Source organism: Anopheles marshallii, chromosome 2, assembly GCF_943734725.1.
Source record: "Anopheles marshallii chromosome 2, idAnoMarsDA_429_01, whole genome shotgun sequence".
NCBI lineage: Eukaryota > Metazoa > Arthropoda > Insecta > Diptera > Culicidae > Anopheles > Anopheles marshallii.
Genome location: NC_071326.1, coordinates 83,741,908 through 83,766,014, shown reverse-complemented (window position 1 = coordinate 83,766,014; position 24,107 = coordinate 83,741,908). Strand labels below are relative to the sequence as shown.

Genomic DNA, 24,107 nt, shown 5'->3' with positions numbered 1-24,107 from the left:
GAAGTAGGGAAGTATTGCCGTCTGATGTGATAGTTGTAGCGTTGGACCTAACTGGGAAGATGTTGATAAGCTTTGGCTATGCAAATGGGTATAATTATTACTAACAGATTTCGTGTGTTTTGGACCAAATTCGAATGAAATTTGGGAGAAAAATTAAGAACCCAATTTTAAATTTAATATTGTAAACATTTTTGTCTTATTTTGAATGCGCTCGTCAAAATATCTTACAAATAAAAAATAGTTTTATCATAAAAGTATGAATGGTTTGGTAATCTCATATGTGCCACATTTTCATGCTTTGCACATGTTTGGTTGTAAGAAAGCACTAACATAAATGAATCCAATGTAAAACACATCATTGACTACAGAGAACTGCATACTTAATCATCCTGTTTCCCCACGGCTAGGCCGGAACCCGAAACTATGGGCGCATTTCGCACACTCTCATCTTTTTGTAATTACAGAAAGTTCAGTTAAATATTAATCACGGTGCTCCCCGAGCGGTCGGCACATAGGCGCATTCGGTAACCATCGGTGTCGATCGGGTGCCGTTGAGTCTCGTTTTGTCGTAAAGTTTGATTATTTATCACTCCCAGCTGGACTGGCCGAAAATGGAAGGCTAGCCGCAACGCCGAAAACTATGACCTCTTCCGTACGCACGACACACCCGGCGAATGGCGGAAGTTGCGCCGGGGTGGAAAAGCATTTGGAAAGTGGTCGATTCTGGCTCCGGTTCTTCCGGCTGCGGTACGGTACCAATCTTTGACCGGTTGCCGGGACTGCCCTTTCCGGACCGTGCGGGTTGCGGTCCCCGAAACCGAGCCACATCATCAGATTTATGAAATTTTAATAAAACACCCCGTAAGACCGAATGCTATAAATAATAATTAAAATTTATATCCACACCATATTGTTCCAGCACTTGGATGCCGGCATTTTTCGGGGGTGACAAAAACCGCTCGTGGTGGGAGAAACTTTTGAGCTGGAGAAAACTTGAGAAATAACACCATGGAGTATGCTGGCGAACTGAACGAACCTAAGGAAATTGGAAGCTCCTCAAGACAAACAAGTGGTAAGCTTAAGCAAATGGTTTAGGATGATAAGCGTTCTTGCTGTGGGAAATATGCAGCCCAAGCTGGCAGTACTTCTTATCAAAGGTGTGGTACGAAAAATGTATGGCAATATCGTTTTTGGATCAATTAAAACAAACGAATATTAAAAGCATCAATCCAATATAATCCTGGGTTAGTGATCGAATTTTATTAGGTATCTATTATCTATTTTATTAGGTAGCGATTTCAATAGGATATTACAAAGAATTTCGAACAATGGAGGAGCCGCTACAATGACGAGCTCAATAAGCTGTCGTATGGCGGATGATACTCGTCAAGCTCCGGTGGGCAGATCACTACATGAGAATGATACCCGTAAAGTCTTTATGGATCGAGAGGACATGGACAGAGAATGCGTGGTGGACCCATTTTGCGATGGAGTGATGGCGTTGATGTGTCCACCATATAGACGGATAATGGATAATAGATTGGCGGACGACGGCGCTCGTGCGCCAGCGGTTTAAACGAGTCCTTCAGCTAGCCACCGTGCACTAGTTGCTCTTGATAAATTAGTAAGTAAGTAATGTTGGAGACCAAATTGTGCTGGCTTTTCTGGTTTTATTTTGAAGTAATTGATTGTATGTTTCAATTAAGGCAATGTTTGGGAAATAATGATTTATCTTCTAAGAATAACGTTTAATTACTTTTTGATACTACCGATAATCATTAAAATTTTCATTTTGAACCAGCAATTTGTTGTTATTTTTTAATTTATGGTTTCATTTTAAATTTTACACAAATTATGCCTGCAGGGAGTTCCTGGGACAGCTGCATATTTCCTGCTACCCAGTTTTTCTGTTCAGCCTTTCAATGTTTTTTTCTAATTAATATTCAATTTGTGTTGTTTGAAGCGTCGCGCAACCTAATGTTGAGCGCATTGAACGCTTATCTCGCCGTAAATTCTGCTGATCTAGTTTGTGCCATAACTATAATAATGATATAAAATAACGACTGACCCAGCGTGCCAGCGTCGGGCCCGGATCGGTCCATTAATATAAATTATTTTTTCATTTGTCAAACCACGCACCATCGTCGGGCACCCCCAGGTGGGGGTGAACAGGGGGTACGTATCGTTTGCGAGATGAGTCCACCATAATGCGTAATAGAATTCCCCGCCACGGATGGCAAAATGGTTTGGTGCATTCGCGAAAAGTTCATTTTAGTGCCACAGTTCGGTGGAACGGTGAGAAAATATTGTCCATTTAAAACAAAGCCGAAACACAATCATTTCTAGCAGTGTTTGGGGGTGTGTAAAAAGATTTTCCACACCATGAAGTGCGCAAACAAATTGGAAAACTTTTACACTCTTCCTCTTCTTTTTCACTGCCAAGCTGCGGAATGACCACCAACCATGAACGGTAGCGTCATTGCCGTGGCTCTTGCGCCGTCTATGCGTATTCTGCGTTATTACCACATCCCGAAAGGTGGTCCCACCGGGCTGGACATTGCACATGCAACAACATGACCTCCCGAATATGGTACCATTTCCGTGTCCCGCAAACCAAACGGTGTGTCTGCACGTGGGAGGAGAACAAACGCGGAATAAACTTTAAAGATAACTTCATTTGGCGTTGGCTTAGCAAAATTATCTCAATATTTTTTATTCTCAAACCCTGGCTTTTGCCTCACCCTGCTTGATCGAAGTAAGCGTGTTTGGGATGTGTTTGTACCGGATTCGCATTCGTAGCCGACCACCGTTTGGGGTTGGGTTTTGGCTTTTCGCGAGATGATTTATGGTTTACTCTTTCTGCTGAATATTCCTAATGAAAGTTGCGCCCCATCCGGGGGAAGAAAGCGATCGTATACATCTGTGCCTTGAACACGGGTTCCCCGTTCCCCGGGCAATGAAACAGAAGCGTTGGAGCTTTAACAGCCGCGATGCTATCTGTTAAATTGAAAAACTACTCATAATTAAGTAAGCTAGACAGAGCTAAACAGCAAGGTGAAACATATTTGTGATATCCATTTCAAAATTTGTTTTGCTAATGTAAAATATGAATGGCATGATAACTTTAGGAAATGATAATAAAATCAAACTAATTGAATATAGGAGGAAAACTGCAACGTGAGCACAAATGAACAAAGCAAGTGGAGCAATTACCTTTTTTTTTAATTTCTTCAAACCGTTTGTATATATGGTTGCAATGTTTTAACCAAATTTTGTCGTACTTTTGTATGTTAATAACAATCTTTGTTTGTAAAAAAAAGTTTATTCAATTCACTTTATTAAATAATGTATTTCCATTGCTTAAAATCAGTTCTTTGTTATATATTTTCATCTTGCTTTATTCTGTTTACCACTGCTAATCAGGATTGAAGTTTGAGTTTTCTTTTCTTTTATATAGTAGCAATTTTTTAATACTTTTTTGTTTGTTTTTTTTTCATTTGATTGATCGTATGTTTCTGTATATATTATATTGAAAATTGGGGGTTTTTTTAGTAAGACATAAACTAGATCTGCTTTTAAGTATTATTATTAATTCAAATTTGCTTGAAATCTGAATAGTTCGTTTAACATTTTTCTTTTCAAATAGATTTGAGCTTTTTTTCTGACATTAAATGATCTATATCACTGTGAGCACGCCATTCCAATGAACAAGAAAAACTGACAACGTTTGTTGAATAAGAAAAAGTTTCTTTAATTCCTACTTTTGATCAACCAACGTTCCAAAATTTGTTAAGCAGTCTGCAAAAATATGATTTATTTTTGCCCTTGCATTAGCATCTGCGAAGAAACTATTCAATTACTGGCTGGCAAAACAATCCATCTCAAACACACCGGACTCAATCACCGAATGTCACTCTGTGCAGCGTTCTGTATGCACTACCATTCACATCCCATGCCACGCTCGGGAACGTCATAATGCAAATATTATGTAAATTTTTAAATTTCCTCTTAAAACGAGCAAGAACGGAGCGGTACGGTAAGTAAGAGTGTTGCCATGGCAGCACCGGTATAGAACCGGTGAGTGACAGAATGGTTTCCGAGATGAAATGAAAGAAAGCACCATCAGCAGCAGCAGCAGCAAGCCTGTACCGAACAGGAACGTCTCCCATGTACATTACGCTTACGAATTTTGCAATAACTAATTTTCGCACATCCCACTCCTTCTCCCTCTTCGTGGAAATGGGCTGCAAGACAAGCCAACTTATGTCACAGGCAAACCCGGGTACCCGTGAACGCGTTCGGCGGTGTGGAAAATTGAAGCATTTAAAAAACTGATGCCGTACGTTCGGTTTTCACCCAGCCCAGGTTTGGGACGATTGTTTTTACCCGTTTCTGTTCATTTTGTGTGCTTTTTTTTGTTGTTGTTACATTCATTTCAGCGCGACTTGTGGAAACGAGTCTTCGGGCTGATGAAATTGAAAAATAAAAGGTAAAGTTTTCTTCATTGTTTCAGGGGAAAGAATTTTCGCAAAGCTTTTGTTGAGGGCGGAGAAAGTCTGGCCCGCAGTCTAGTGGCAGGGAACCGGAGGAAGCCCGGGTTGGCGTGGCAAGCAAAACTTGCCGTGCTCGTTAGACCTTTCGCAATTCTGTGGGAGCTGTTTGATTCGGTGAAAATTCTCCCTCCCATCACGTTCCCTTGCTTTATTGCCGTGAATTAAATTCACTCTCGGAAAGAAAAGCAAGACGAAAATTCACTCCACTGATGGGTCGTTCTTTTTCTCCTTTTCTCTTCATATCTTTTCGAGTGAGTTTTCCATTTGGCACCAAGGCTGCTCTGCCTTTTGTATTGTTCTGCGCGTTCGTTTTGGTCGCTGTCAAGGCGCTTTCCATCAACCAATCATGAAAACAACCTTTCTACGAGTGTATTTGCCACCTTTCAGGATTTTTCCGTTTTATTTTCACTTCTTTGCTGCTGTACACGAGGATTGTTTTAGGTTTTTGGGTAGTTTTTTTTTGTTGTTGCTGTTGTTGAAGCAGCAACCTATGCTCCACGATAGGCCACAATGGTTTGTTGAAACATTTTCCATACACCGAACGCGTGGGTACACGCATTAAACTTACTAATTTCATTACACTCAAAAATAAGAGGGTTTTTTCTTGTTCTTCGCTGGCAAGTGTTTGTTTCCACGTTTGTTTTTCCTCACTGATGGTAATGTCAACCGGGTTGCGGCACGGAAGGCACTGAATCAACAGGAATAAATAGCAGGCAGGGTGGACAGCAGGACAACAAAACCTGACAGGACCACTCCGTTGCCATCGTTTGCGTCCGCACCGCCACGCATTATCCCACCACGGTGGCTGGTCACACCGACTAAAAGCATTGCGAAAAGGGAATGCGCCCGGGAAAGCCACCACAAGGGAGCAATCTACGAACGGTTTTGTTTCCGTCATAAAATGAACCCACACCGTTGGGCAACCGTCCCCGGGATATTCCACCACCAGTTGTTACGGTTTGTTACGGCGGTGGTTCGGTAATGGACAAATGATTCAGCCGTTGCGAAAATGATAAGCCACATTATCCGGTGCTCAGCTGGTGGAAATTTTTACAGCACATTCATTGCTGGGCGCATTTTGGTGCGAGAAAAAAAGTATGACAAAATAATTATGCAAAGTCTGGAACGCTTTCTACTCTGCAGCGTTGCTAGGTGGGGGTTTGGAAAAAAGTGAGCTAAAATGAAAGTGAATTTAACCAGACAATGCCTTTAAGCCTTTTCGGTATAATTGGATTCATTTCCAAGGAGGGAATTGGTTTGGCGAGAGAGGAACCATTTTTTTGTGTGGTTGAATCTGTTAATGGCGTGCAAATCGGACACATTTTATTCTGATCTTTAACAACGTATTACCAGCAAAGAAGTTGAAAAGAGCTGCGATGGTACATTTTCTTGAACGCTACATTGTCTACAGATAATTAGAGTGAGTAAAACATCGGCTCCGTCGGCGTGCACTTTGTGTTGCATTTTGTCAAAAAAAAAATGCATCTCGTTTAATGCAACAATGAACGCTTGTTGCCACCCTTACACGTTGAACCATATGGTATGAAAGTTCACTCGCTTCCGTTATGCTTACCGATTGACCGTCATCTCTGTTTTATGTTCCTGTACCTTCCAAGCCTGGCGACTATCTTTGCCCACTTGAAACATGCAACGCCGGAATCGCATGTGTGACCGCAACCAGTGCAGTCGTTAATTCGTTTCTCATCCCATATTTTATGCCCTCAGGATGTTTCTGTACTTGAAGTTGAAGGTGGTTGAGCAGAAATTGTGTTTTCTTTTTGTTTTGTTCTTGCTTTATGTTTCCGGAAGCAGATGAGCTGGCTAAATGTTTCATAAAGTTTACTTTATAATATTTACCTCTATTTCTTATTTTTTAACCTCGTCTTATAAAACCTAGCTTTGACCTCATTTTGTAAGTAAAAGCTTTCAAATGCACATTTTGAATGTTTTTTTTTGTTATGTGTTGAATATTTTGCAACTTATTAAAATTATGGTAGAACGTATAGAATGATGCTGGTCCTGTATAATGCTTTTCATGATTCTGAGCCACTGGGCCCATAAAATATGCCAGGGCCATAGGAAAGCTTTCGAATGATGTTGGTATCCAAGGCTTGAGGTATAAGAGTCAATAGAATGATGCAAATATGCTTAATATGCATGTTGTCCCTAAAGGTTATATGTTCGATGACTGTTAACTCGCGAATTGTAGATTTGGAATGTTTCAAACCTTTTTTCTTTATTTATCAAATACTCTTCGAGGGCTTTACACATATTTACAGAAACGCTTCCATTAACCAAATGTTTTCATGTGTGTCCGTTCGTTCGTTTCGTTTTTCGTTTTTTATTCGTTTGTTTTAAATTCGTTTTACGATCTAAATGGGCCTGTTTTGACATCTCATTAGAATTGTTCATAGTAACACCTGTTAATCCAAACATATGACTAACATGCGCTGATTATTTACATTTGTATCACTATGCGATGTAGTTAAGATTTTTTTTAAATTTTTCGCTTGTACACCGAGAACTTTAAAATAAAAATTATCAATGCAGCCGTTTCGCGTGTTTTTTTTATGAATTGGTTCAATTCTAGTGATGCTTTATGCTCTGCATTTTAAAATGCTGTATTAATTTGCAAACCAAACTATTTCAAGCTTCCAGGCAGGCTCTAACCCTTACAATTGAGTGTATCTTAAAGTGTTGTGCATAGCAAATGAGTATATAATTACCAGCACGTGTGCGACGATGGAAGGTTTGTCGTTCGCACCGGACCTTTCTGTACCATTTTGCCAGACTTTAGGAGCATACTCTGCTCACAGCAAAGCTGCCGGGTCGAGATTGTTACCTCTTTTCCCCCCCTTTGCTTGATCCTTACAAATTGCTGTCAGTAAGTCCCTGACCGCACACACAGCGCTGGAAGCAAGTCCATCGACGCCATCAAGAACCCCGAAAGTCACAAAACAGGACGAAGGAAAGCAGACCCCATTGGTCTCATGAAAGTTGCATGAAATCTCGGCCAAATTCATCATCCTTTTTGGCACAGCACAGTCGCAACGCCGGGGAAAGACGCAACCGCCGCCTAACGAACGGAGATCTTTCGGTTATCGATGAGTTGACCACCGGTTGGTGCCGGTTTGGCATGTGAGTAATGAAGTCTACTTTTCTGGCCGACGTCTGGCCGAGGCTGGCGTTGTAGAGTTTTAATCTTGGAGTATCGTATTACGCCAGACGCAACGTGTGTATGATGCCCACCCGGCACTGTACACAACGGCAGTGGAGGCATACGGCGACAAATTGAGCTGTGCGAGCCAAACCTGGGCCTAGTGTCTAGACAGTGCACGAGACTAACGGCTTCAAAGGGCCACACATTTTGCATTTATCCCTGTTGTAAAGCAGCCTTGTGCACTCTTATGTTTATGCTGCATGGTAACCGTTATGAAGGATAAAAGGAGCTGGCATTGGTCACTAGCTAAAAATTTAACACTAATTAAACCCTCGTCAGTATCGATAGGAAGATGCTTAAGAACGAAGTACACTATATTAAACCATTCATTAAATGCTTGAGATTACACCTTCATTTGTATTGGTTTTAGTCGTATTCACAGTACCTCATCGGAGGATGTTCAATTGAAAATTCAACTAATTGAAAGGGGGTTGCCATGCTACACCCAACAGGTGTCACACCGTGAAGTTGCTCGTTACCGTCAATCATGCCACTCATGCAGCCGAAAACGGGTCGGTTTGGTCATCATTACACCTAGTTCGGTATGATCGTTAGCCGAAACTTTGACCAAAACGGCAATAATTTACATTAGTAAAACCATAAGCTGCACGGAAGCTGCAAAACCGTTTGCGGTTTGTGTGAGAAATACAAATTCGCCTGTTTGCATGTGATTCGGGTACTTTCGGTTGTGAAAAGCATAGAACTACTCACAAAAATCATCCGTCAGGCAGCTGGTTCTCGTAAATGGTTTGGATGCCTTGTTGAAGAGAATCTGAATGGTCGAACATGTGCAACTGCAATTCAAATTGTTTTGTAATAAATACGTAACCTAAATGTTTGTATTGCTTTTTCTAATTTAAAATAATGTTGAAGTAAATGGTTTCAAAGAAATTTAACCTCAGCGTGTTAGACATTATGTTAAATCTTTAGTAACTCCACCGAACGTACGTTTAGAATAAACGTTACCCTTTCGATATAATGTTGCGATTTGGAATATTTACTGGAGAATTTTTGTGAGAAGTAAATAAAAAAAATCTTGCTGAATAATAGCACATTTATTTGGGGTTACTTCAATTTAGATACGCCAAACAACTACAATTTTCCAGCAGATTCAAGCAAGATCAAGTACAAAAAAACAACCATTTAAAAGGTCCTGATGTCTTAAATCCGATATATCTCGTCCGAAACATCCGATCTCCAATGTATTGTCCTACTTTTTTTTTTTAATTTTTCTTGCTTACTGTGTTATGAAGGTGCTCTCCATCGAGAGTTTTGGTGATTCTCGGTTTATTTGGAGATTGACGATCGCTTGTAAAGTTTGAGCTAAACAATCTTAAAATTAAAATAAGCTCAAACTTCTTCATTCGTTGTTTGGTATCATATTGGACTACACATGTGTTCGGCTGATCATGATGGTTCAAAGTACCCAAACCAGTATTGCTCAGTAAAGCTCAATTTGTCACAGTACGCTTGTAACAAAATCATGCCCATCCAAATAAAATTGGATGCACAAAGACGCGAAACTAAACACCACACAACAAACATCATACCCTGCACTTGTTTGAATCTGATTCCCTCCGAACTTCCAGCCTGCACAATGCTGCGGAACGACTGTTTATTTCACACGCAATGGCCAACCGTGCGGCACAAGAGGGATGTTCCGAAGCATAAAAAAACGACCCAATCATCCAACATCATCGTATTCCCTTTCCACGCAAGGACATTTCCCATTTAGCAAGAATAATGAAATATTATCCTTGTTGTGTCGGCGACCTACCACTACCTCCGGGCTGGTGTCCGTCCGCTTGTCCACGGTGTCAAATTCCCACCGTTCCTTGTGCAACGTACGAGGAATCGTTTTATGGTGCAGCCCACACTATCGGACGGTTCTGCTAATGATGTGCGTTGCGTCCAGTTTCTTGGTCGCTGGTCGTTTCGGTCGGTGGACAATTTTCGGTCAATCCAAAACAGCTATTAGCTCTATTTCCCGCCGTTCATCCTATTATTTTTATCCATTTCTTTTCACCGAATAAAAACCGTTCCCATGTGTGCCATGGGAGAAGAAAGGACCTTCCCGGCAGTTCCTGTTTTGTTGGTTTCCCAATTTATTTTGTCACCAGAATTCGCCTAAGCTCAATGTTTGTAATCTCATGGTCAGCATCTGAACCGTGGTACAGGTTGTTCATTGCAAGGAGTCAAAGTTCGTGCAAGCGTACGGATGTCTTGTAAGAAGAATTTTCAGAGCAAAATCTTCGCTCTCGACTGTATTTCACATGGCCGGCAGGGTTTGGCAGAAGCGTACAGCCAAGAGGAAGAAAGAAAGAAAAATGTTCCCAAAACCCAGCGGTCAAAGCAACCTTTTTTTTGCTTTCGCGAGTAGCCTACATTCGTACAGCGCTGTGAGTGGTACAGTGTACTCGCAACGAGGCGTACGAAGCAAAACAGCAGAAAGCAAAAGAGAAATTCTACAATACCCAACGTGCACGTGCAACTTCTTGAGCTGTAGAAATGCAAGTGTTCCTACGGTCGAAGTCCGTAGGATCGGTAACGTTAAAGAAGATCCCGGACGAAAGGAAAAGAATGAAATAACGATCGAGCAGAGTGAGTGAAAGGTTTATGGAAGAAGCATCATCGCTTGATCGGACTCTTCTAACCTCTGGTCCCTTTTTTTATCTCAGCGCAGCATAAATCTTGTCCCAATAATGATGTCGGATGGAAAGAAACGACGACCCTGACGAACTTGGTGTGAGTGATAGCGGAGTGGTGAGAAAAAAAACGTATCTTCATGGAAAAAAAAGAAATCCCACGATCAGGGAACGACCAGGAATAACCAACACTAGCGCAGGGAAGAACTAGAAGCGACCGATTAAAATCTTCTGGGAGTAGAGCGAAAAAAAAGGATACCTCGCACATCTCTACGGGGTAGCTAAGAACTTGACCCCGCCATTCGTTCAGCAGCAGGACCCAGTGGACAATCTTTTTCTCAACACATCCCAACCCAACCCAACATCAGGAAGGCAAAAAGTTGTATGATTGTACCATCGCTTGGCATTCCATTTTTATTTTCAATTTAATGAACTCGTTTGTTTTAATTCGCAATTTGCCTCCGTACCCGTGCGGTACGCACTGTTTCGTCTCGCGCGCTCTAAAACTGTGGTGGACAAAAATGAAACTCGCTTCCGTTTTGCGCTATGTTTCTCGTCGACCGCTTTTTTTTTCGACTGCCCAGCAGAACAAGTGGTTTCACTGCGCATGGGTCCTCAGCTGGTACGTGAGTTCCAGCGGGAGCCATCTTACGGTAATCTGAACTTCGCGCTCCTACGATTACCTCGGGCCATCGGTTGCACCGAATGAACCGTTCAACTCCATTGGTCCCACAGCGTAACCCCCCGGTGGCAGTATGAATTGTTTCACCCCCTGAATCACTGCTCCAGCCCTGGTTTACAGATCCGACACTGGGATGGGGGTTTCGTAGATGTGGTGCTGGAACTGGGGAGGACACGGTGGCTTCTGGTGGTACATCTGCTGATAGTTGCAGGTGTAGATGTTAAAGTTCGGCTGATGGTACTCGATCTCCGGGAAGGATTTAGCAAACTCCAGATCCTTTTCCTCCTTCAGCGTGTTGCGCTTGTTGTGTAAGTTCGGTCCAAGAACATCGACCAACCGATGGCGCAACCGGTAAGCCACGAGAATGAACGTGGTTAGCGATGCAGCAGACGCTACCAGCACCACTCCAACCACGGCCCGCTCCTTCGATTGTCGCTGATGGCAGCCCAGCAACTCCGGGCTGATCTCGCGCAACGTTTCCCCGGCGAACCGTTCCGGATACTGGCAGATCACACGGCTCTGTTCCGTTTCGATGAGCTTTTCGCGCAACAAATCCTTCATCCAGCGCATATGGCAGTTGCAGACGAGCGGATTGCCCGAGATGTCGAAGTTGCGCAGCTGCTTCCACGGTAGCAGCTCCTCGCGGAACGTCCGGATGGCGTTGTCGCGCAGAATTACGTTCTCGATGTGGGGCAGCCCCGAGAAAGCACCCTCATCCAGCTCCGCCAGCAGACGGTTCGAAGCGATCACGATCGTGTCCAGGTTGGTGTTGGAAGCGAATGCTCCCGACTGGATGCGGCGCAAGTTGAGCGCACCGGAGATGGACACTTTGCGCAGGTTGGACAGGCCGAAGAACGCTCCTTCCGGGATCACCTCGAAATCGTTCTGTCCGATGGAAAGTTCCTCCAGGCGTGTGAGAATGCTCAACGCCACGGTCGGCACCTTCAGCAGATGATTATCGGATACGTCCAAGGATCGTACGTTCTCCAGACCACGAAATGTATCGATCGTAAGATTCACCAGCATCGAACCACGCACATCCAGGCGGCGCAAATGCTGCAAACCCTCGAACGAACCGGGCTGTATCTGGTTGAGTGTGTTCAGGCCAAGGTACAGCTCAGCCAGCAAGCGTAGCGGTGCAAACGACGGTGTCGGAATCACGTTGATCGCATTATCGTCCAGATGTAGAATGCGCAGATGGGTAAGCCCATCGAATGCTTCCGGATGCAGTGAGGCGATCTGGTTTTCGCCCAGATTTAACTCCTCCAGCTTGGGCAGTGCGCGGAACAAACCCTTCGTCACCTCCTCGATAAAGTTGCCGCGTAAATTGAGCACGCGCAGTTCGTCCATGCCGGCGAACGTTTTGTTCCCGATCGACGCGATCTTGTTGTTGTTCAGGTGCAGCTGAAGCAGCCGCCGCTGGTACATGAAGATGCTCTTCGGAATGCCCAACAGATGGTTGTAGCTTAGATCGAGCATGGTCAGATCGCTGTAGAACTGAATCGACGAGTCGATCGCCTTGATGCGATTGAACTTGATCACCAGCCGCTCGATGGCGGGATTGAGCGCGATCGGGAGCACATCCAGCTCACCTTCACCACACGTTACGTGCAGCTTCACATCGTCACAAACACACCGGGTCGGGCAGTAGGCAGCCGCCCCACCGACAACGGTTGGCGCCAAAACGCACACCAACGTCACAATCACGACACAACCAATCGTCACTGACACCATGTTTTGTAGCAGTTCTTTCACTGTTTCACAATCACCTGCAGGAACGATCTTCACCAATGCGTTAGCAGATACAGAGCTGTGTACGGGTCCGTGGTGATCGTCCAAGTGTTTCTCATTTATGCTGGGTGTCCCGTTTTTATGCTCAAGGGCCATAACACTCACGGCATGTTGAGAATCTTCTCTCGATCTCCATTTTCTCTTGCTTTACGACGATGAGCTCACTCTCATCTCTCGCAGCATAAAATGAGTGACTGCGATCCTCTCATAAGTTGCTCGGACGAGATCGGCAAAGGAATGGAGAATAAATGAAGATCGTATGGATTTGTAGTCGAGGCATGCACCAGGGCACGGTGCATTTGCTGCATTTCTTGCGTGCTTTTTTTCGGAACGGTGTTTTGACACGCACAAAACATTGTTCACGCAAACAGAACGGTGGTAGAAGGAACGAAAACATCAAGCAGAGCACATATAGCTTCATCTTGCGCATTTGGTACGATGGGTTTGGGAAGCATAATACGACGATTTATAATCATCTGGTGGGAAATGCACCTGCACCAAGAGTAGCGTGATTCAGCCGCAGTCGCAAGCACTAGCGCTCCCGTGATGCGCCCTGGGAGCACAGAGCACAGCGACGCGGCAATCCAGAGTGCGATAGAGTTGGTTCGAAATTATGATGATGACATTGTAGGAATTGGAAGCGTTGTCTTTTAATTTAAAATTCTAACACAAAAACAACGCATCATCTCTAGCCGTTTGCTAGCTTTGCCGATTCTTGACGTGTAGCAATCGTTCTTCAAACCCGGTAGCAGGATAGCTCGGGATGCTTTGGAATGGCAGACACCGAAAGACACCGGAAGACTCGCCCTCGCATCTTCGGACCAGGGCTAAACGCTTCAAACACTGGTGTTGTGCATTGAGTCGTGTTTTGTTTGGAATGAATAATTCATACGAAAGCACCATCACCAAGCTCACTCCCGATAGATGGCTAGCGCGGGCAGGATTTCGTACCCGTACCAACTAGCCACTTGATCCTTTTGGCTGCCTTGTTTTTCCATCCGTCAGCTCTCCATCCAAGACGGTGAAGTGTTTTCTGCTCGATTGCGTGCGGCAAGCGGGGGCCGGGTTTTTTGAAGGGGCGATGACTGACACGCCGGAAAACCGGGTGACGGGAACGTTGGGTGAGTTAAATTGACTTTTGAGCAGACCATCAGAGAGTATCATTGTTTTGATTTTAAGCTCGTCTACGATTGCCGGGCACCGGTTGCCTTCTCGGTGGCATCACATTTTCATCCGAACCGATCGTCTTGGCCGGGTTCTTCCATCTTCCAAGTGTCTTCCAACCCCCGGTGATGGTGCAGCGTGATGTGTCAGCTTCTTAAAGTACGTCTCGGTACGATCGGTGCTGTCAGATAGGGGGTATTGGTGTTTCACACTTTAACTCAACTCAAGCACGCGGGTGCGGTTGTTTTGGCCGTTTTCTTTCAAGCCGGTGTGTGACCGGAGTGTGTTGGAGGTCCGCTGCTTAAGGGGAATAAATCCGCCTGTTTTGGTTTGGGTTCGCGCCTTGCAGGTTGACTGTCGGTTGGTAATTGAAGTAAAACAAAGCCATCCTTATACAGGCCGAGCAGAGCGTGCTCGGTGAAGCGTTTCGATGACGCCTGTTGTTTGTTGTGATGCTCACGGTTTGTTCACGGTGCGACCAAACATAAACGATCACGGTGTATAATTGTTTCGCATCATAATTGATCGGCTGCTGATAAACATGTAGCTGGAAGGAGAGGTTTTTTTTTCATTTCGTTGTTGTCGTCGTGGGACTGGTTTTAGACGAAATCAAATGGACAGCTCCCTAAAGAGCTTCGTCATACATTTGAATGAAGTTACACTTCGGTGTGCTTCATCAATAATCCAACGACCAAAATCAAAAGTCATCCAGAAAGAAATGCATAAACAAATAATGAGATGGATTTTAGGATGAGTTTTGTTGGATGGGTCAAAGATGAATACATAAATAATAGATAATTAATCGAGGCAACTGTTCTTGTATATTTAACATGACCATGTTTTCTAAAAGTGGATGAAGTTTAGCGAATGTTTTCGACTTATTGTTTTTTGAAACTTTAACTCGTTATATGTTTCTTTAGAGAAGCATTAAATGGTACTGTTAATAAAAATAAAATGTGAATTTATTAATAAAACCTTAATGAAAATAATAAATATCTAAATTTTCTGTATTGTCTCTGGATTTACATGTCTAACGTCATTCAAAATAAAAATAGTGTGGGAGAAATTATCAAAAATTCGAAATTTTGTTTTGTGAGTTAGTGAGCTAGGAAAAATACCATCAATTTTAAATTGAAAGTTTGTGCGTAAAATCAAATTTACATTTAAAACTATTGGAAAAATTATTTTTATAATTTTTGAATATTCGGATCGACTATTAATGATTGATTTTTGAGTGAAACATGTTTGTTGATTGAGAAAGGATTGTTTTTTAAATATACAAGTTTGACTTGAAATGATACATTTTTATATAACAGCATTTGTCTTATAATAATGAATGGTTAATAGACGTTGTTTAGTGAAAATAAATATCAATTTTTGAAATGCCTCAATTGACAACGTGATTTTTATACTCTCCTAATAACAAGAGCTAGACTTAATCTCAAAAAGTCAATCAATCAAAAGCTAATCAATTTACGGAATTAAATCGAACTTGCGATTCGAGTTAATGCTAACATGCCAGGGAAACACTCCTGATTTCACGCAATATTTTTCGGATCGCTAGGTTTCTGAGAACCAATAGCAATAAATAGAAATCTAGTGGATTGGTTGACAAATATGATACAAACAGTCATTTGTTCAGCGCGATCGGATTCACATTTCCCCTTTCGACGTTATTCAAATCCGCTCCCATTCCCATGATATCACCCTTTTCCAGAACAACACACATTTGTCAATAAAAATGCAAATTTTACATCACTTTGAAGGAATTTAATTAATTAAACTGACCCCGCATTCCCTATCCCGGTCTCAAACAACGAAAATCGATACGTTTAGCGACAGTCGGAGCGTTCGCTCGCGGTTACAAATGCATCGGGAATATATATGTGGGGAAAAAGGCATTCCGAGGCAAACCCATTTCATCCATCAAACGGCAGCGCATTCGCGTCCGGTTTCACTGCCGGCCAGTCTCGTTGTGGCCGAAGGGAGCCTAATTAAAAACGCATTTCCTTCTCTAGTATGCTAATTTGTGATGCATGTTAGCTACACCACACCGGGACGAACGAAATGATAACCGTGGCGGATCGAGTAGATCGTTGTCCACCTGGTTCCTGGTCCTCTCCTTCCTGTTGCGCCCCGTTCCCGAAAAGGTGACCCCTCCGAACGGATAGCAAAACCTAACATCGGTCCAAAGTGAAGCTCCAGTTTTGTAGCTAAAAATCGATTCCGTAGGGCAAAATGGGCAAAGCGAAAGGGCAGTTTGAGGGTAGTAGAACGAAATGGGATCCACCCGCTGGTTAGTTTGTGGGGTGAGGTTAGGAAATCTGAAACGTCAGCCGTCCGGTTTTTGGCTGTATAATCCCCAGGCGAGTAGCCGGCCGTTTCAACGCAAGGAACGTGACGCGCTTTACGGGAATGAAAAATGACTCCCAAAAGTTGGCGTGTCTTGAGCAGTGTTGGAGCAGTTTGCCGGCTCCGTTTGCTTCTTAACTCTTCAGATGTTCGAGTTCGGGACTCCCTCCCGAGCGCGGCGCTGGGAGAGCTGGAGGGGCCTCAAAGAAATACTTGAGAATCGCCTGGAATTATTGATGGCCAGTTTTGGAGTGTTCGTACCGGACGGACGGCCGGTGTACCGAACAACTTCCCACCGGGGTGCCTCGTACAGTTTACCAGCAAAACTTCTGAAAGGAACGTGTGCCAGAAGCATGAACTTGTCCGTAGAACAAAGAGCTGCCACGTAGCGACGCACCTTTCCGCCTGCGGTGCAAAGAAGCCCGAGCAATCGGGAAATAAAACGGTTTACAAATGTAATTAAAAATTATAATTTATCATACCGCCACCGATCGCTGTCCGGACCCTTTACCGCGGTGACCGGGCTTCATTTTTCTTTCGGTCGTGGCGTTTAGAAGCGGTCGTCTGCCATACCAAATTCTTGCCGTGTCGCTTCGTGCCCGCTTTTTTGGCCGTGGTAGAATGGTGGATCATTTCGTAGTCAACGCTTCTGGCTGCTTAGCAGTGGCACAACAAGCGGTCCACAGTGCAAGCGGTCCCGCACGGGGACCCTAGGGCGACGAAGGCACGCCCAACGGAACTGGGTGGAAGGAAACCAAACACAAAAATCCGTCAACGGAAAAAGCTCACCTTTTCTCATTCGATAAATGATTAAATACCGACAACGAATGTACGCTCTCGAAGCACTAGATTATTAATTTGGGTCCATGCCGGGGGTTCAGGTCGTTTTTTTTTCGGCTTCTCCATGATCGTTGACCGGGTTTCTAGAACGCAGAACCACCAGGTATCTCGGTTAGCGCGATGTTTACCGAGCCTGTTTTCTTCGCCTCGAGGCGAGGTGAATAAATGTTTGATTTAATTGCTGATCAGACGATCGAAACGTCTCCGAATCTAGGGTGCTTGTGAGGTTTTCTTTTTCTTTCGTGGAGAAAGTTAAACATTACCTATCAATTAGTTTGTGGTTATGGTGTAGTGATGAGCGTACGCGGTTGAACAAATTGATAGGTGTAATCTACCTTGAGCGTGCAATGTCAATGAGCAGAATGAAGAATGTTGCTTGCAGAGTTTCACCATGATGAAACCAGTGCAATGTCAAAACTAACTAAGGAAACAAATGATTCGTTTGTTTCGTTACCTTGCGCATATTCTATTTGAAATTTATAAATAAATTGTAACATTATAAGTTACTTTCCGCTTTGTATAACTTTAAACGAAGAATTATGGATTTTTTTTATAAATGTTTCCAATAAAAATAATAATTTATAATACGTCTAAAGCCGTCTTATTGGAGGAAATAAATAGTAACAATATTTGTAATGGGGTTGTTGCTGTCGCTGCCGGTTATTAAATAAATCTGAAAAATGGGTTTAGATGACGACGAGGCTTTAAGCTGAATTTTTCAAAGCTGATTTGGCAAGCGATCTGCTCTTGTGGCAAACATTTTGCGCTATCCCTGGACTGCGTGGACTATTAATAAGGAAATCTACCTCCAGGAGTGTGCACAGATGCGTCTGATTTCTCTGATGAAAAAAACTCGAAATCTCAACGATGTACTGGCCAGATATTCAAGTCATTATTAAAATTTTGTCCAGGGACAATTAGAACCCCAAAGAGTCACTTTCGTACCCTAGAACATGCACCTACCAACGTACCGCAGCTAAGGCCCATCGAAATTTCCTATCTGGGCGTTTGTGAAGTAGGTAAACGCGGAATGTATTTCAATGAGATAAAATCTTAGACATACATGAAAAAATAAATTGTTGAAACAGTAAGTACCGATGAAGCTGCTGCCAAATGTAGTATGAATCTTATAGAGAGGACTCAAGGGTAAGGTGAGAATATCCGGTTATGATAATGAAGTTGATTTAAAAAAAATAATCAAAAAGTTTACCAATGGATAATGTTTTATTGCCCAAAATCATAACATTTACTCAAATTTTCAAAAATATCATCAATTAGGCAGTAAAGTGTTTTTTTTAATTACCATATATCAGATGGTTTTAGTTTTTGAAGTTCACCGAATTGTAGTTTTTTTTAATCGATTTCGCAACTCAATTTCATGCCAACCGATTCAAAAAGTCAAACAAAAGTCAATTAATTATACAATAAGTACAGACTTTTCCTACACCAAACCACTAAAATGTATGAAGTTTTTAATAATCAATTTAAAAACATTCTCAGTTTTACGTAAACCGACTTATTTGCTAACATTTTAAGTATAAATGAGATGTAAATAGTCAAATGTATAACATTTCATGTTACTAATTACCTTCTTGTATGAATTTGGAAACCGTTCCACGCTACATTTATTTCCCGCAAACTGATAAACATAGAACCGTAACCCAAGCACCGGTGACCATTAAAACTTAAAATTAATATCATCATCACAGTGAGTTAAGTCTACTTAAAACAAATTTATGCTTCCAATGGTTCTATTTACCTTTCGGCGTTATGTTTTCCTAACCGCTGCTACAAATTATTCCGACTGCGAAGCTTATAAAGCACAATGTTATAATTTTCAGCTGTAAAGCGAATGAGATTTTAAGAATACGCTTGACAGAAATGTCTCATTCAGCGTCATAAAGTATGTGTAATAAAAATATGTTTTTATACTTATTGCCTGCCTAACTGCTGGACGCTCCCGGTGGCTGGATGTGCGGTCACAAATAACACAACATTGAAGTAAGCAGCATGCGTATGCGTGGATGGGTAAGAAATACATGTTTGAACGTTTGCATTCATCTAAAAGATTAAGCTAACGACATTCCTAGGCAAGTTTTGGTGCGTTCCGCTTCCCTAGCACGAATGGGGTTGCATATTAGTGGTGAAATTTATCCACCCCGTATTTTTTTCTCCCTAAAAACATTGTCACGTTCACGGTGCGGCGAATGGGCCGCTTCCGTTCCCCGTTCTAGACAATGATTTGGCTTTGATGCAGCCTGGTCGACAGCCCGATGGTTGGCGATTTACATTTACACCGCACACAATGTAAACCCTTTTCTGATCCAAGATTTTTGCTCCCTTCTGTTTCCGTCTGCTTCCAAACCAAATTCAAATAATAAAGCACTAAAACCGCACACAGAACACAATGGGCAGTTGGGAGATGGGGCTAAACTTCTTTATTTGTTCTACAAGTTAATTTCGGCTCGCTGGGCGAAACTCCAGTAGCGATGAAGAATCGCTGTTTGAAAATCGCTCTTCCTGCCCACTGTGGGTGGGTGAATGGAATATTTTTTGTTGCCCCCCTCTCCTCTTAAGCAAACCCCGTACACGTCAGGGTGTTAAAACAAACACACTCCGTCAGTGGCGCATCGGTGGAAAAGCGTTGGACGAAAGGTCCGATAATAGACGGAAAAATATGACTTAGTTAGCATTTTATGACGCTCAGATGTTGGGCCTCTCTGGCACGAATCGGAGATCTAACGGTGGTGGTGGTACGCTTGATATGCAGTTGACTTCCGTCATTAACTGACTGACAAGTGGATTATTATGTAGAATGGGAAGTTTAGATTTAGATCTGCGCGTCTGCAGCTGCCCGCACCGCATGTCTTTGCGTTCGTGTCGCGGTGCTGGGAAAGTAAACAAAGGTTTCTTGGCAATGGCAAAGAAACAAAGATGCATCATGGTGCTGGGGCCGCACAACTTCTCGTCTAGAAAGTGTCCGCTGCGTGAGGAGTGAGTGACAGCATGACGGCGGCCAAACGGAACGGAACCGAATAAAAGGCCGTTCGTACTTTCGGCTCATATTTGCTGTTGCTCCAATATCTGCCCAACTCGGCGAGCGTACGGTGGTTGTGGCAAAATGGGTGAGCTTCAAAAACCGCCTGCAATCGGTTGGGTTTTCTAGGTTTCGGGAAACGCAAAACTGCCAACAACGGCAGCAGCAGTCTAAACCGATCCGACCGAGAAGGCATAAATTATCGCGCCCGAAGAAAGTGAACCATTCCGAACGGTCGGTTTTGTGCTGAAGGGGTCCCCGTTCTGGCGCGATAATTATCATAAATAAAGTATAATTATGGCCAGGTTTTGTTATGATAATTGGCAGCTGATTCCGAGACGATCCGAGGACACCTTCACACCGGGGAAGCGAGACTGACGGACTGTTTCGAGGGTCATCCCGGCCGGTTTAGCCGTTTCAGCGTGGAATTCCGAATGATGGGTGTTTATTGCACACCCGCACCCGAGCTCTAACCCTCCAAGGGAGAAGGACAAACTTTTTTTTTCCCGTGACTTTCCGACCGATGGTTTGGGCCTTAATGGTTTTCCGTGCGAGAGCACCTACAACCCTAGCCAGGCGGGGGTCGAAATGCCCGAAGAACACTTTTGCCGTGTTTAATGGTCTGCAGCTTGGCGTGCGTTTCAGCTCAACTCGAACGTTAAATTCGTTTTTGACAGCCTCCAAAAATGCAATTGTCCTTCCGGCTCACTCGCCAGCACCGTTTGCCGCAAAAGTTTCCGAAGGTTTTCGGGCCCATTTCTCCTCGCACGAAGGGACACTGCAATTTGTTCTAATTGCCTGCACACGACAGCAAACGCGGGCGACGCTTATAGCCATGCGGTTGAGGTGATGGCGAGGTTTAAGGTGATAACCTGGCCAAGGGCGGTACAATGCAATTAGTTTCTTACGGGTTTATAACTCCCTGCGTAGTCCTTGGACGAAATTACAGCATTAGGAAAGAGAGGGACCTCGATAAGCTTCACACAAATGGCTCTTAACATTCCAAGCAGAATCGAGCAATACTTCTAGGAAACTTGAATTCAAGGTGAACAGAACAGAGCTAGAAAGCACCTTCTAGGGTCCATCGAGTTCACATGCGACGAAGAAAAAGCTTTAAGCCCTCGCGGAAAACAAACAGCATCGACAGAACGAGCGCTGTCACTTATACCGTGTGTTGAGAGCGTCAAAATTCTCCAGAACAGCATCCTTGTCTCGATCACCGGCCCGTTTGTTGCGTCCTCGATCGGCCAGTCAATATCGAAGAAAATATATTCAAATCACCATCTTCACATCATCAACTGTGGCGTCGTCCAGCACATCTCCATGCAAGGCTCCACATTAATCGAGCAAAACCACTCCAACGGTAGTGGGCTTCGGTTTCGGGAAGGTGTGAAGTACGTGATGGGCTTGAACGAGCCTCAACCGATACTCGCCGGCGTCCGGCGATCTCGAGTTTCGGCTTGATTGCTTGATATGTGCCGCCACCACCGTAGAACGTTTGCAGATATTGAACGGTCCGGCAAACAAACAGCGCCCAACAGCTGCTCCGATGCTCCGGTGCTGAAAAGCATTCCCAGCGCCTTCGGTACGATCATCGTAAGAACCACCAGTGAACGAAAAAAAAAAAACAAAAAACAAAACCTGTTAGATCGCCAAGTGTGCACTGTTTCCACTTTTTGGGGAGCAAAACCCAATCGATAGCCACTCACCACCGTCATTAACATTCTTCAGCTGCTGCTGCTGGTGCTCGCGGTTTGGTGCGTTTTGGGGGCAGAAGAAAGCGAAGAAACACCGTTCCCAATCGCTTTGGCAGCTTCCTGACCGGGCCATCGCTTAATGAAATTTACACCGCGAGAAGGTTCGTGTTTTTTTTTACTTTTTCGAATAAAAACCTCTCTCGTATGCTCGCGGCCCAACCCGTCACCGGAAATCTCCAACATCCAGCGCTTCCCTTTTGCTGCCACGCTGCTACTTAATCGACCGAGATTGTTTGTGTGTTTTGGATTTCCATCGGGGAGTTGGGTGTGTGTGTGTGTGAATTTTTTTCGTTCTCTGTTAATTCCACTTTTGATTTAATTTCCTTTCAAATTAATTAATCTCGCATTAATCCACTCGATGGAATTTACATATTTATTACACGCCCCGATGGGAGGAGTCACTCGGACAGCACATCAGGGCGATCGTTAAAGTGTTGGGTGGCAAAAAAAATCCTTGACTGATGCAACAATTGCCTTCATAAAATCAATACAATTTATTCCTTTTGTATTGTTACGGACAAAATTTATCGTGTGCATTACACAAATTAATTTAATTAGCCAGGCAATATACCATATTGCATTCCGTTTTCATCAAGGATTCGTGGAGGTTTTATAAGATAGAAAAAAGTTGTTGAAAAAGAGCTACAAAAAGCATTATTATTATACGACCTTTGCACAGTTCACCTTGTCAGGGCGCAAAGGACACTATTCCATACCTTTCCGCCACGTCAGCTCCTTATAGCATAGGTATACGCGGTGTAAAAAATAGCTTACGTTTACGTATATTTTTTATTTACTGTTGTTTATTACACCGACGGGTTGTTTAGCTCTCTTGTTAATAGAAAAAAAATGTTTAACTTTTAAACTGTAACAATTTTAATTGTTTAAAAATTGTTTTTAAAAATTGTCTTAGGACTAGTTGTGCTTGAAACGTTGAATACCTTTTTTTAAACTTATAGCGTTACCTTTTCTTTCTTGCAGACTTGTCAAATTAGTGACTTGAATTTTTTAGAAATTTGTAGTACTTGCGGAAGGATGTTTTGTTTTAATTCGTTTCTCTTCGAATCATCGTGCTATTGAAGCTTTTGAAATCCAAATTTTCAGCTACAATCCTCAGCTGTTTTGTCATATTAAATGTGAAATATCAATTAAAAATGGTTTATATATATTATTTACATATATTACTACTAAACTTGATTTTTGGATTCCAATGGTTTTTAAGGAAACGTCAGTGAGTACAACAAAATTGTAGTTCTTCGTAGAAAACACTGTAAAAATGTTTTTGTTTTTCGTTTTTCAAAAACCATTTTTTACGAAAATTTCAAATTAACAGATAGTTTTCCTCTCAATAAATCCTATTTTTCGTGAATTTGAGCGTTTATCATTCCCTCATCCAATTGGTGTTACCTTATTGTGCTTTATTTTGGACTTATTTGCATTATTTAGATGTAAACTTGATTTTTTTTACAAATTCACACAACTCGCCCAACTGCTTTATAATATAATTGTAATTTTTATAAAATTGTTTAACCATGCAATTTTAAACGAATGTTTCTTGATTTTAAATACCATTATTCGTTTATTTTATTCGATTCATTGATATTGTTTATTAATGTTATAGTAAGATTTTTATGGCACTGTCCCAAACTACACCCTCAGTATCCCAATGTCCAAGGAAACTGTCATTTACCTTTCCCTCAAGATCATACACTGATCCGACAAAAATGATCCTAAACCGGTCATAACACAGCAGATTGCCGTAAGCTTACCTGCCAAAATATACATACACGGGAACGATAAAGAAAAAAAACATAGTGCGGTGGATTTAGCTATCCGATTTCTTTTCACACCACAACCCACCATCAAACGATCATTAATCCACATTTGACATAATATCGTCCGTCCACCGGCTGACGTTTTGGATTTGAATATTCATACGTCGATGGGTTACGGATTTTTCCTGTCGCTTCTGGCGTTTCGGGCAAGAAAACTCCGGTACGCGGGAAGTGGAGAGACAAAATGTACAACAACGGGGAAAAAAAAAAACAAAATAGCTGCTTATCCCA

General features: G+C 42.8%; 1 protein-coding gene across 1 annotated transcript; it reads right to left on the bottom strand.

Moving 5' to 3' along the window:
• Positions 1–11,214: 11,214 nt before the first annotated feature.
• On the bottom strand, positions 11,215–12,834 carry LOC128707928 (chondroadherin-like). Its single transcript, XM_053802886.1, has one exon. It carries the CDS (start codon positions 12,832–12,834, stop codon positions 11,215–11,217), a length of 1,620 nt encoding a protein of 539 aa, XP_053658861.1.
• Positions 12,835–24,107: the final 11,273 nt, after the last annotated feature.

What these genes read in the sequence shown, in the direction of transcription:
- LOC128707928 (XM_053802886.1), bottom strand. Translation starts at nt 12,834, where the DNA reads ATGGTGTCAGTGACGATTGGTTGTGTCGTGATTGTGACGTTGGTGTGC.